Raw genomic sequence first — 13,931 nt, forward strand, 5'->3', positions numbered from 1 at the left:
CTCCCCGCCTTCTCCCCTCGGTTTCCCTCTCCCCGCCTTCTCCCCTCACAGTTTCCCCTTCACCACCTTCTCTCTTCAGTTTTCTCTCGTGCCCCTCCCGGCTCAGTTTCTCCCCTCACCACTCTCTCTCACAGTTTCCCCTCATGCACCTTCTGGCCTCACATCTCCGGAAGGTTTCTTTTCTCCCTCACATTTCTCTCTTCATCTCCCTCCTTCTGTCCCTCCCCACCTCCGCCTTCACCTACACGCTTCTCTCACCCTACTGACTCCACCTGCCCCTTACCCCCATTTCCCCTCATCCTCCCTCACCATCTACCTCTCTCTCCCTCCTCATTCCTCCATCCTCTCTTACACACCCACCCAGCCTCACTCTCCCCCAACCCCATCCACTCAATCCCCCGTCCAGGTCATCCTTTCGCCTCACAGCTCCTCACCCTCCCTCTTGCACTTGGCCCTTTGCACTGGGCCCCCAGAATACCCCTCCCTCCTCACTGCCCCATCCCTTCACATCCCCCTCCCTCTCACCCTCCTCAGTCCTCCGAGTCCCCCATCCCCTTGCCTCCCTCTTGCTGTGCTAGGTTTGGTGGTAGGTAGGAAGAGAAGTAAGAGTGGTTAGACCTGTAGAATGCAAACATTTATCTCCACTGGCTCCCCAAACACTGCTAAAATGACTGTGAAAAGGAATAATCAGGCAGGGACAAAGAGAACAGGTAACAGCAAAGATTGTAACTTTTCTGGAAAATTGGTGAAAAGCAAAACTGTTGAAGGTGGACCCTAAGCGTGCACTCAGGGAAATGTCAAAGAGAAGGAAGACCATTTTTCAGATGAAACTCTATGCACCAGAATTGGAGACATCACAAACCAAGGAAATCTGGGGTAAAGGGGTAAATCTAAAAAAAACAACAAAAAAAGGACGGATTGAAAATCTATAAGGAGGAGTTAGGGCTGAGATCTTTCTCTTAGTCATGATCTGCATATCCATGAAACTAATTTTTCCCCAACATCATTCTTGACAAATCAAGGATCAGCAGCGACATTAGCAAGATAGCAAATAGCAAGCTTTAGACCATCTTTCTCCCCCACAAACTCACCAATTCAACAATAATTTACAGATAAATTCCCTTTGTGAGAAATCCAGAAACTAAGTGAAAAACTTTTGCACTCCAGATGACTGCAAAACCAGGTTCTCTGAAGCCAGTGAGTGAAGCAGATTCCAGACACCCTCTGGCTGAAGTCCCTGACCCTGGAGTAGTGCCCTCGGATCAGAAAGACCCCCTAGTTCCCAGCTTCTCCCAGGGAAGGAGTGGTTCCAGTGACCAGCACACCAATATTCCCAGGAGGGGGCTTCCCCAGAGGACTGACCTCAATCCAGCCAGTCCTGGCTCAGTGGGGTCCACCACAGCCTAACAGCTTCGGGGAGAAGGGAGACAGTAGCTTGGACTAACAGACACCACAGCTCCCCCTCCTGGCTCTCACCACAGAGCAAGCTGACAAAAATCACAGCTGCCTACTTCTCCCTGAGGAGGGAAATGGTTGGTAGAGGCCTGCAGAATCTCTGGCTGGGCTGATTGGTGAAGATTGTCTCTTGTATGAGGCTAGGATAGTGCTGTTATGACTTTGTTAATTCAACATTTGTTACGTGAAGCACAGGGTGCTAGATGGTGAGCCATAGTTTAGCAACAGACCACAAGAGAAATTGAAATAGAGAAGTTTATTACTCACAAGTCCACGAGGAAGTATACAGAACTGCCTTGAGGGACCACATAAGAAGATGAAGTTAGAGTAGAGACAGGACCTGGGGCTCATGCCTTTATTAGGGTCCATGGGTGGAGCACTTTGGAGTTCCTGGACTAGGTCTGGATTGGTCAATTCAAACCAAAAAGACCCAGGTTTTCTAAGCTTCGCAGGGGTCTTATCCAAGGGGCGCCTAAGGCTTACAGGCAGGGCTGTTGGGGAATTCATATCAAGAACCTACATTTGCTTCTGAAGCGGAACATGTGAACTTAACTGCTGCACCACCAGGCTGACTCCAAGGGAGAACTCTGTTATGGTCCAGACTATCCCGTGCCTTGAAGCCTCTCACCTCTCTGATGCAACATCCTCATTTCTCCCTGGTGAATTCCTCTTAAATGATGATGTGCTTAACGTTCTGACCTGTTGTCTTCTCACTTTCACTCTCTGCCTGAGACGTATCCTTCACCCATGGCTTAGACTCATTTATGCAACTTGACATCCAGCCTTACAAAAGCTTTGACCCATTAATTGATTCAGTCTAAGCTGCCAAAACATGTTCTCCTTTTCCAGAACTCCATATCTCGATACCACATCCCCCAGGCAGAGTAACTGGAAAGTACCCCCAGATTCCTTCTATCTGATCACTTGCATTCTACAGGTATCAAGTCCTGTTGGTTCTAACTCCTATTCACAACCTATCCATTCTACCTCTGCTTGAGAACAGGATTTCTAGAGTTTTCAACTGGATGACTTAGCCTCCTAAGGGCCCACCTATATCTTCGATTTCCACACAGAAGAGTAATTAGAACCTAAAATGTAATAGTATTAATTCTCTACTCAAAACTTTCAAATAGCTCCCCATTGCCTTTAACATGAAATCACAGCTGTCTGGTGCAGCACACAAGCCCTTCATGACCTGGCCCTGCCTCTATCAGCCTCGTCTCTTGTGGCTCACATCCCAGCACCCAACATTCTCATCACTGCAAAATACGTATGTTTGCTGAGCAGGCCTTGCTCTCTCATCTCTGTTTCTGTTTATCTCTATTTATCTGCATGTTCCATTTACTCTATCTACAACATCCTTTTCCCTTGATCATCTAGCTGACCAGGTACAACCTCCCACGGGGAATTCTTATTTGCCTTCTATGTCTGAGGCTCAGTGCCTGACAAGAGCTTTGCCAAACAGTGTCACTTGATCATCTCTATATGATTGATATTCTTACCACTGTTTTACATATGAGGAAAATGAAGTTCAAAGCGAGCAAACCATCTGCCTAGCTGACATAGCCTACAGTAAGTAGACAGGCAGCATGTAAAACCCCATAGGCCAGATTAAAACCCCAGCTCTTTCCAATACTGGAATGTTTTTCAAATGGCAGTTCAAGCACCCAAAGCCTCAGGCAAGAATGGCAAATCTTTCCCAGGCACCAACCTTACTCTCCAAGTCATTGTTTTTATTGTTCTTCACTAGGAAGAAATAATAAGTTATGCAACTTAATTGGCCAGTACTTTTCAAAATTATTTTAATTTAAAATAGATAATTTTTTACAGATAAAAATTTCACGTGGAATTTTAAAATAAAATTTCAAGCTTAGGAAACTTTAGGCACACATTGCCTAGCATATTCTGTTTTTAGTGTTTGATGAGTGAATGAATGAATTCATGTGGAGAGTAAACTGGGCAAATTAGGAGACAAATGCCATAGTCTGGAACAGAGACCATGAGGGCCTAAAGTGTTGGCTGGAGGAATGAAGAAAATAATGTAGAATGATTAGGGGAAGCCATTATTTCTCAACTCCCAAGGCCCGAAAGCCAGGAGCTCCCATCCACTCAAGGAGCATCAGAGTGATACTTTCAGTCCATCTAGCCACGGGCCACTTCTCTTCCCCCATTTCTAATAACAAAATTTATACTATCTTTTGCTTCCATTTGACTCATTTTCTGTTTCTCAACTGGTGAAAACATGTATGGAAGGAAGTATATAATATTTGGAAAACAGAATTAACAAATCTCTGTAGAATTACTGAAGGGGATAACTGAGAGGAAGGATTAAGATGATTCCCATAATTCTGACTTGGACACCTGGGTTGCTAGTGAGGACATGAATCAAGAGAGAATTCAGAGAGAAAAGTAGTGTTTTTGAACAAGTTTGGTTTGAATTACTTGTGGTATGAGGAGGTGATTTTAAATTTTAAAATGTAATTTAGAAATTATTTACCAATTAACTAAACCTGTCCCTTCATGAAAAACAAAAACAATGTCTTGGGGCACATCATGCTTCAGGTGTCTAAAAGGCAGATGAAAATGTAGTTCTATAGCTCAAAAAAAGGATTGAGCAGATGTAGATGTTGTGAGTACGTGGGTGAGAGTTGTTTCTAAAGTATGGACAAGAAATAATATCTCAGGGAAAAAAGAGAAGAGAATCTAAGATTGAATCCTAGGGAACAGGAACATTTTTAAAGCTGGTGTAAGGAGACCCTTCAAGGAAAAATAAATGATTGAGACAGATGAGGCAAAGGATTTGGAATTGCAGAAGCCAAAAAGGAGAAAGTGATAAGAAGGTAGTTATCAGGAAAGTCCAATGCCTCGGCTAGATAGATATTTCACTCATGTTTGGTTGGTTGCTAGTTTGTTTATGTATTTATTTATACACTACTTTATTCTAGATAAAGATTTTGAGCAGCTCATAAAAATGTTTTCAAAACAACGATATAAAATTAAAGTGAGAAGACAAAATCAAGGAAAATGGAAAACAAAAATGGAAATGTAAAATAAAGTCAGGAGGGAGATTATATTCAAAATGCACATTGTTAGAAATATATAAGCCACAAATTGACCTGAAGTTCTAGCAGCCAATACAAGGAGGGAAACTGATCACTTATATTCATTCAACAAATATTTATTAAGTAGCCATGATATGATACATACAGTAACCCTGGGCTTTGGGGACACATGTCCCCCATGGAATTTATATTCTGCAGAAGACTCAGACATTAATCAAATAATCAGGACCAACCGTAAATTGACATAACTGCTACAAAATTAAGGGACAGGACTTCATGAAACCAAATAATGAAAATATTCCATTTGGACTAGAGAGAGAACTTGAGCTTTGACTTAATAAGTAGCAATGAACCAGAGAAACAGTTCCAAGGAGAGAGTAAGATTAAAAAAAACCTGTTTCTCCATAGCAATGCCAATAGAATGTAGTCCCATCTTACACTGAGTTCAGTTCTTAGGCAGGCAAAATTTATGTGTGGTCAAAATAACCTGGAAATCCTTTTAATCACTCATGAAGTACAGCTCCATGGCTAGGTGTGGACAACCTTATGCATAAGGCAAATATATGTATGTATAATGTGTACAGTAATGGACATAATATTATAAACAGGGCTATGATAAACCAAAATTGCATCTTTAAACCTCAAAATCAACATTAGTGCTTAAACAACCTTAAATAGTGAGAAACCCTGGGGCACAGAGGCCTCATGAGGGAAACAAAAGTTCATATCTCTCTTTTCACACTCAAACCAAGGCAGACACGTCCCGAGTCAAATGAAACAGTTTTCCATTTACAATACTGTATTGTTTTGTTTTGTTCTTTTCTCTTGCAGAAAATCCATAGTTGAACTTCTTCACACTCAGATGATACTAAGGTCAGAGAGACTCTACCCTAGTGGCTCCTCAGAAGGAGAACACGCCGATTAACAGAGCGAGCAAGACACAAAGCAAAACCCCTAAACTAAGCCTAGAAGTAAGCCCAATCAGGTCGTCCTTTGTGACATTTCCTAGTGTGAACCAGGGCAAAATGCCAAAGCCCTGTGGATTTTTTCCCCACAGAGATGTATGTGGTGGGAGGACACATGGGATCCTGATGAGGGGAAGCAAAGGCCATTTTGGGAGAAGGACTCCTGGGGAAACATCCTGACTTTCCCAAATCTCCTCCAACCTTCGCTTTTTAGGGGATTCTTTCCCTCTGGCTAAAGAACTCTGCACTCCATCATAGGGACTCGTCACTGAAACCAGACAGAAAGAGTCAGAAAGGTGGGTGGAGAAGGAGATGGGTTACAAAGGTTCATAGAGAGAATGAGGCAATGGAAATGCCAGCCAAGGACTTTTTGATTAAACAGAAGCTGGAGGGTACTCAGCTATGTGGATGAGCACACTAACAAAATGAGAAGGGGATCCATGGATATAAGAAAAGCTTTGAATTTAGAATAGAGGATCTGACCCCAGTCCTATCTGGATGGTCTAGAAAACGTCTCTTCCTCTCTTTAGGCTTCTGTTCACTTCTACAGGGGAAAAGATACTTAGGCATATTATGACTAGTATTTCAGTGTTTCCTAATTTTATGTTAAGAACATGGAATTTTTAACGTATTTATCTTTTAAATTACCTAGTATAAAAGGTTTTCTACTTATAATTAATATAAAGTTCCTCTTATTAAACCTATGTTTTTAAAAGTAAGGCAAGATTGTATAATTTTCATAAAGTCATAAACATGACTCAGAAATCAAAGAATTTATTCAATAATTAATTGGTGATGGAACTGCTAGAATTGTAAAGCTGGTTCAAAGAGCATTGGAAAATTGGTTATTTGTTATCCACCAGGAAAGACAGTTGTAAATAAGTTTTCTGAGTTAGAGAAAAAAAGTAGTTAATATCCTAGGGGCAATAGAACTGTAATCTTTGGGTTTACCTTTTCTACTGAAAAAATCGCGTATAACTTCACAGAAAACGATTAATGATTAATGATAAAAACCAAAGACAAACACTGATACATTCCCCTAGATGATTACATGATCTTTGTATGAGCCTATTAATGCCCCAGGATGACACCAAAAGACATGACACCCAACTTTTGCCTATTTCCAGGTTTTAAATAGTGTTTCTTAACAATATAAGGAAAAGATTTCACGGGTAATAATTGAGGGGATATTAACAGATGGTGAGAAACCACGAGAAAAAAAGTAAATAAATAGAGAGTGGGTAGCACTGCTCAAACTAGGACCTACAGCAGCTGTCTTGTGGGGTTGGTGAAGTGGAGCCATGGCCTGTGGGATTACTTTGCACCGCTTATAAAATCTGAGAGCCTTCACAGAACCTGCATCTGAAGAGAGGAGCCAAGAGTCTCTTAAGGAAGTAAAGTGACCTCTGCCCTAGCAAAAAAATAAATGGAAATTATGGCTTAGGAGGTCCACACCGTAAAGTGTAGATGCAATAAAAGTTGCCAAGAAAAAAGTCTGCTTTCTGTGTAATTAAATGCTTTCCTAAACAATGATATTGAAAAGCTTATAAAAGTATTTTGCAACTTTGATCAATACAACTTCCAAAACAAACTCATTACCACATGTCCACCTAGGTAACTTTTAAATCAGTCAATTCTGACAAAGCTTACCGACAGTGATGACTAATCATTCTTTCTGGAATTACTTAGGCAGCTAGTGCACTTGTTTAAAAAGATTACTTCTATTTTGTGTGAGAATAATTCATATTACATGCATATCTTCCTTTTCTCTCTATTTCAAAGGAAATATGCCCATGGTTCATCCAAAAGTAATATGCTGTCATAAAGGTACAAGCTAAATGGAAGAGGAGATAAACATATGGATAATATATTAACATGTAGAGTACTTAAAAATCCACACAAGGACCCCAAAGAGTATATTTGCATGATCTTATTGTGGGGTGCGCCATTTTAATGAATCTGTAAATGCCTCAACTATCTCTTCCGATGTACTATGAGCAGGTCAATGCCCTCCTCCAAGCTACATTGCAGTTTAGATGCTTATATCAGTCAGTGTACAGTCAGAAGACAGAAACCACATCAGTCATTTGATCAGGGAAAATTGGTGCAAAGAATTATTAACTAGCAAAATGTGTTTAACTACTAAAAGAGGTAAAAGAAAGTTCTAAAGAATACAGAAATAGGAGATATGGGGAGCAGACATGACCTCCAGGGCTACGGCAAAGTACCCAATAAGGAAGAAATTTGGGAGAGGACCCCCCAACAAGACTGAGATTCAGAGTTTATTGGAAGGTAGAGTTCACTGACATGCCACTGGTGGGCAAGATTGGTGGGCAGGAAACCTCCCACTGGGTACTGGCAAGATTCCCTGGGAAACAACCTTCTAGATAACAGCCTGCTGCAATGCCAGACAAATTCACCAAAAGTGAGAGAAACTGGGCCTTCTGCAGGCCACTGGCAGTCTCATCATAGAACCAAGAAGAAAAGTACCAGAAGTAGAAGAGAAGCCGTTTCTTCTGCTATGACTTGCAGTGTCCCCTCCAGTTCACTTTACTGACAAAGGCTAACATTGTGCCAGATAGCAAAGAAGAAATGTTTATGGAGTCCAACTTGAGTATCACAAAGCAAGGCAAATACAGGGTGATTTGGAACTGAGAGGCAATAAGTTGGTAACTGGCACAGTCCACATCTTTGGCTATTCAGCTTCCATATATATCACTTTACACACATTTGAACTTCCATATAACAACACAACAACTCTATATTTTCACCCATCAAGACAAAGCTATTCTTACAAGTGAAGAAGTTCTCACCCTTTCCCCAAAATGAGGAGACAGGCAGTTCCAGTCATTGTATCCAACACTGCTATATTATTTACTCCTGAAATTCACAGTCCCATTGACTACTCTGTTACCCAAAGACTATATTACAAACATAACCTCCAATAACTTGAATAAAATCATAAGAGTAAGAATAAGAGAGAGGAAGAAATGGATAGTAAATACAAATCAACACGCACATAACAAAAGGATTGTAAAGCTATTACAGTCCTTTCCTACAATTGGTTACAGGCCAGAATCATTATCTATGACTTCCTTCTTCCACTGCCCATTCCACGTCTTCTCGTCTCACCCAGAACCACAGGTGGTCAGAGTTCTCTACCTGATGGAGTGAATACTCCTCCATTCCTGATGGTCTGATTTCTCAATAGTCCTGCTTCCTTCTACTTGCTATGACTTCCCATTAACCTTTACCATTGGACTTGGAAGTACTAAGAGGCAGTATATTGATAACTAGAACCAAGCTCATGGTCAAAGCTTTCTGAAATTCACCTTGCATCTGAAAATTATCTTCTTCATTCACACCTTAATTCTGGTAGCAGTTCTCTTCTTTCCACCTGGTGTTGACACAAAAGAAGAATCTAGATTCTTCTCCTTAATTCCCTAAATTAAAACAGCACAAGTTTTTCACAAGTAACAGAAATTTACTGAGGTTTGGAAAAATTGGTGTGTTTAATCCATCCCGGAATGGGAAATATGTAAAGCAAAATAATAGAATCCTCTTAAAAGTCCATCAGCCATCCATTTCCCTGGTAATTTTGGATGTTTTTCTGGACAGATAGTACGGATCCTCCAAGATAGAGGTGGGGACCCACCCTCAGCCTCTGGGTTCTTCTGCACAAACTCAAGTTGGATAAAGTAAACTCTGCTTTATTCTGCAGAGTAATTCACCCCCTCATCCCCTTTCAGATCTAAACAATAAAAAGATCTCATGAAATATTTTTTATTATCGGAAAAAAACAACTTCACATAGTAAAATTCAGCCTACCCCAAACCAGCTCAGTCCACTTTTATAATCTGCTACCTGAGCACAAGGCACGAACTAACTATTCTCATAATCACATCCCCAGCAATCTGCATCTATAGCAGGAGGACAAGGCTCCTAGCCATCCAGAACTCACCTCAGAGGCCTTTGCCACAGGGAGTCTGCAGCTCTCAGAAGAGCCATGGCGAGGGCTCTGGGACAGTGATGGGGCCCTATATGGACACAGCCTCAAGGTTTCAGGGGAGTAACGGAGATTCAACCCCTAGAGGAGCACTATCAACACCAGAGCCTGAGCTGAACCCCTCCCCTGGGAGGCTCACAGGCTCTTCCACAGAAGGAGAACTGTTAAGGGGCACAGGGAACCCCTCAGGCCCACCCCCCATAGGGCAGATGGTCAGGGACACATCTCCTGACTTAAGCGTGAAGTATGGAAAGAGCATCCCAGAGAAAGAAGCCTGAGGGAAGGAGAAAATGTGGGAGCCATCAGTCATGTTATAGAAGGAGACATCCCCTTCATTGTAGTCCACGAAAACCCCCACCCTGTGGGGAACTTGCCTAAGAAATAGCAAAGTCTGAGGGATAGTACAGGCACAATAATTCTTTTCATAATGCCCCACAATCCAGAACCCCTTCTCTGGGCACTCTCTGTACCAGCCCTTTCTTTTCACATCTTTGCTACAGACCCCCAGAGCCCACTCGCTTCTGTCTCCACTCCTGACCGCCACCTCCCAGTAACAGCGCCCTGATGTGATGCCCTCAAGGCCCAAGATACTGCAGCTGCCTTCTGAGTCCACACAGGTGTCCTTCCAGGTCAGACTCATCTTTTCATGAGAGACGGCAAGGCTGGGATGGGCAGAGCCTGGATCCAGAGTGACAGACCCTACAGAGAGAGTTACCAATCATGCAAGGCCCTCCCCTGCCCCACAACAAGGGCATACAACCATCCCCCAGACACTTAGCTGCCTGGAGGGAGGGCTAAGCCTACTGAGATGAGAGCCTTGTGACTCAAGCCTACAGCCCTCCAAGCAGGAGAAGAAACCACAAGACTGATTTAGGGGGTAGATATGTCAAGGGCCCTTGAGGACCAACTTGGACTCCAAGGGCTGAAATAGATCTATTTAGCATCTAGTATTAGCCACAACCCACCAGCCCCAACTATGTGACTATCACTGCCACATCCCACACCACCACCACTGATGGTGCCAGCATCTATGTCACCACAGGGATCTGAAGGAGAGCCAATGCGGGCAGCAGTAGGAACACTCAGCAAGAACATGAAGTCACTCACAGGCCTGGAACTTCTCCTTCCGCCAATCTAGAAGAGAACCACACACTTCATATTAGGGATTTGCATAGACTATACACAACAGGGTCAGCATCTAGTCTTCTGAAAAACACTGATACAAGAGCTACAGGGGAAAATATTTTGGAAACATTCAACTGATACATTTATTTCTTTTTTACACACACAGCCATCATGCTGCAGCCTTCCCATGAAGGCTGAGCCATGAAGCTTAATACTCAGGGATTGAGAGGATGGATATCAATCTGAACATAAAGATCATTGCCCAGATTTCACTACCAAATTATGCTTTCTCAAGTCCCTAGTCACATTCATCCTGAAAGCTAGGTTTTCTTGAGAAAGTATTGAAGAGATCAAAATTTCCGAGGCCTCCATTTAATTATCAAGAACTAATTGAGCTGAACTTGTAGGTTGCCTCTAAGCCATGGGTAGAGAGAATACAACTTAGCTGAGCTGAACTCAGAAGATGACTATAAACCATGAGTGAAGAGAACTCAGGATACAGGATCAGAGAAATCTTGCCCAACAGGAGGCAATGCAGAGGTTTCAAGGAAGGGAGATAGATGGTCAAAGCAGGAAAGACACACATTCAGTGAGAGGACAGACACTAATGAATTCTCTTACCCTTTTCACTGGGTGGGGAGAGCAAAAACATCCCTATATATAGGGGATAAGCCAAAAATATTAGAGCTAGTCATCTACTTCCCCCTCTAATTGCCCAGAGAGATCGAAAGCTTCCAGGAGAAACTCTATGTGGTAGGCTCCCAAAGATGTCCATGTTCTCAACCCCAGAACGCGTGAATATGTTGCAGCAAAGGGAACTTTACAGACGTGGTTAAGATTAAGGATCTTAAAATGGGGTGAGGGGTATGTGGAGAACAATGCCCCAAACAGCTAGATAGGATCTGCCCCTCCTCAGCAGACCCCAATCCTAGGATCTTAAGATCTAAATCATGCTAGTCTCCCCAGGGTGAGGACCTCATATGACTAAGGGGAAAGCACAGTGAACTCTCTCCCTCACTGATGTGAAACCACACAATCTCTTCCAAACTCCATAGTCCATTTTGGGAAGAAGAAAAGAAGACCACTGACCAAAGTAAAGCCTATATAAGTCATAAGACCCTGAAATGTCTCCAGTGGGAGAGTTGTTGCCTCCAACAGAGTGGAGACTCAGGAACAAGATTCAAACATTTATAGAAATAAGTAAACAACATTTTCTTGCACATTTGGTATGTAAATTTGTGACCACCATTCCCACTTATACAGGTTCATTCAGAGAAATTGGCATTTCCATCTCTATTGATTTGCTTGATGGAAATAAGATCACATAAAATGACTGGGCTGACCCATGTGGCCCTTTAAGAAAAATGAACTTTAGTTTACTTGTTCTTCACCAAGACATCAGTTGACACCCAGCTATAAATTTCTATCTCATAATTGATAGAGATTACCAAAGAAGAAGAAGGAGAAGGACAAAAGAGAATTGGCCTTTAATTTTGAGATTCTACAATGTGTTGAGTATTATGCTATTCTTTACTTAATTTCCACAGCAAATCTTTAAATTACAAATTATTTCTCCAATTTTATGAATAAAAAGAGATCAGATATTTATCAACCTCACACCATGAACCTGTCAATATGAAAATGTTGATCCTACTGTATGGCATTTGTCCATACAAAATAAAAGGATATACAAGTATACATTAAAACACATGCAATTTAACTCAGCAGATAACAGGGAGAAGGTAAAAGAAGACTATCTGATCCTGATTTTTAACAAATAAATCCCAGGGAGAATCAGTAAGGTTCCCTAAGGTAGATTCCTCACTCATCTGGTCCCCAGGCCTCCTTCACCTGCTGACTTGTCCCTCTCTGTTCTCACAGTTTACATCTCTGAGGGTAAACAGAAACATCCAGAGCAAGGAAAGGGCGTGTTACACAGGCTCAGAGGGCACAGATCCTTAACCAACCCCAGTGCTAAAGGGTCCTCTGGATAATGCTTCCTTGCTCTAGGATCCCCCATACCACACTCCTGCCTTGCCTGTTACTGGAAGATTGAGATGGTCTCTTTATCAGAGGCAAATTCAACTAGATGATTATTTCAAAATGGCTTAAAAATAAATATAAGTCTTTACCAAAATTTCTCACAGAGGTACCAAGGAGTTGATTACATTTCATGCACCGAAATAACTTGCAAACCCTCTGTGTACTCCCCAACTCAAACCACCAGGGCTATGACTTGTGGTCTCTCTTCTACTGCTCCAAGCCTCTCAAAATCTCTACAAGGCGAATCTCGGGCATCCTACTTCTTTTTCATGTCCTCCTCTCTTCCTCCTCCTGGTCTTTTCTTCCCTGATTTGCTCCCCACTCTTTCTCTGGTAAACCATTTTAACTCCTCTATGTTTCTCCTTTCCCCATCTTCAAACATTGCCCCTAATAAACACAACCAGGGCTGAGCCCATCAGACAAACGCAGAATTCTCCCAAAAGGAGATAATGATTGTGAACAATTACAAGTTGCATTTTGTTCCTGTTATACAAACATATACACAGAATTTTGCATATAATTTCAGATCTTTCCCAGACCCTCACACCAGAAGTCCATAAACATCCTGGAGGTTCTGGACCCCACATTCAGAACACCTCCTCTACAGCAACTAATTCCTCAGCAGCCAAGGAATCTTGGAAGAAGAAACTCAGCTTAAACAGGGAGTCAGAGCATGAGGAAGCAAAGAGAAGACCAATATCCCAGAAGAAAACCAAAAGTAGATCCAAAAAGGGGAAGAATTTGGGGACAAGAAGGATCCAGAACCAAGGACCCCCTTAGGAAGACCTGAGTCCTAAGCAGGCAAGATTTCTGAAATCTTCTAGAGATCAGAAATTCCTGACCTACATAGTCGTTTCCCTGCTCCAGTCTCTCCTTATAACTGACCTCTCCTTTGCCACTGCACCAATGAGAAGCACCAGTTGAATGAGGTGTTTTGGGGGGTGTTCTAACCTTAGCAATGACCTGCAGCAGAGGATGGGTCAGAATGGAGACAGATCTGTGTTCTCAAGGAGGAGTCCCTGCAGTCTTAGAATGGAGGCTACAAAAGTGACAAGGAAAGCAGGGACATCAACCCATAGAGAAGGGGGCAGGGTGGAGGCTGGAGAGGTGAGGCCACAGGAAGCTCAGAATCACTCACCCGCATACAGCTGGGCCTTCCTCCAGGCTGAAAAAGAATACACCCTGGTGAGACCTTGGCCAGAACAACCCTGCTCAGCATGAATCTACTGGCCCTTGCCTCTCCTCTGTTCTACAAGTGAGACTATCTACAGGGAG

The 13,931-nt window shown here is 42.4% G+C and overlaps 1 protein-coding gene across 5 annotated transcripts in view; it reads right to left on the bottom strand.

Annotated features, from left to right (window-relative positions):
• Positions 1-4,617: 4,617 nt before the first annotated feature.
• LOC124227268 (butyrophilin subfamily 1 member A1-like) overlaps positions 4,618-13,931 on the bottom strand; it is a 46,825-nt gene continuing 37,511 nt past the window's right edge. For all 5 annotated transcript variants that reach the window (XM_046641120.1, XM_046641118.1, XM_046641119.1 and 2 more), the window contains 3 exons: positions 13,795-13,821; positions 10,596-10,622; positions 4,618-10,187 (listed from right to left, as the gene is read on the bottom strand). In XM_046641120.1, the coding sequence (XP_046497076.1) occupies positions 9,544-10,187; positions 10,596-10,622; positions 13,795-13,821 (698 nt within the window). In that variant the 3' untranslated portion in view covers positions 4,618-9,543. The remainder of the gene's footprint in view (positions 10,188-10,595; positions 10,623-13,794; positions 13,822-13,931) is intronic.

This window comes from Equus quagga, chromosome 15, assembly GCF_021613505.1.
Source record: "Equus quagga isolate Etosha38 chromosome 15, UCLA_HA_Equagga_1.0, whole genome shotgun sequence".
NCBI lineage: Eukaryota > Metazoa > Chordata > Mammalia > Perissodactyla > Equidae > Equus > Equus quagga.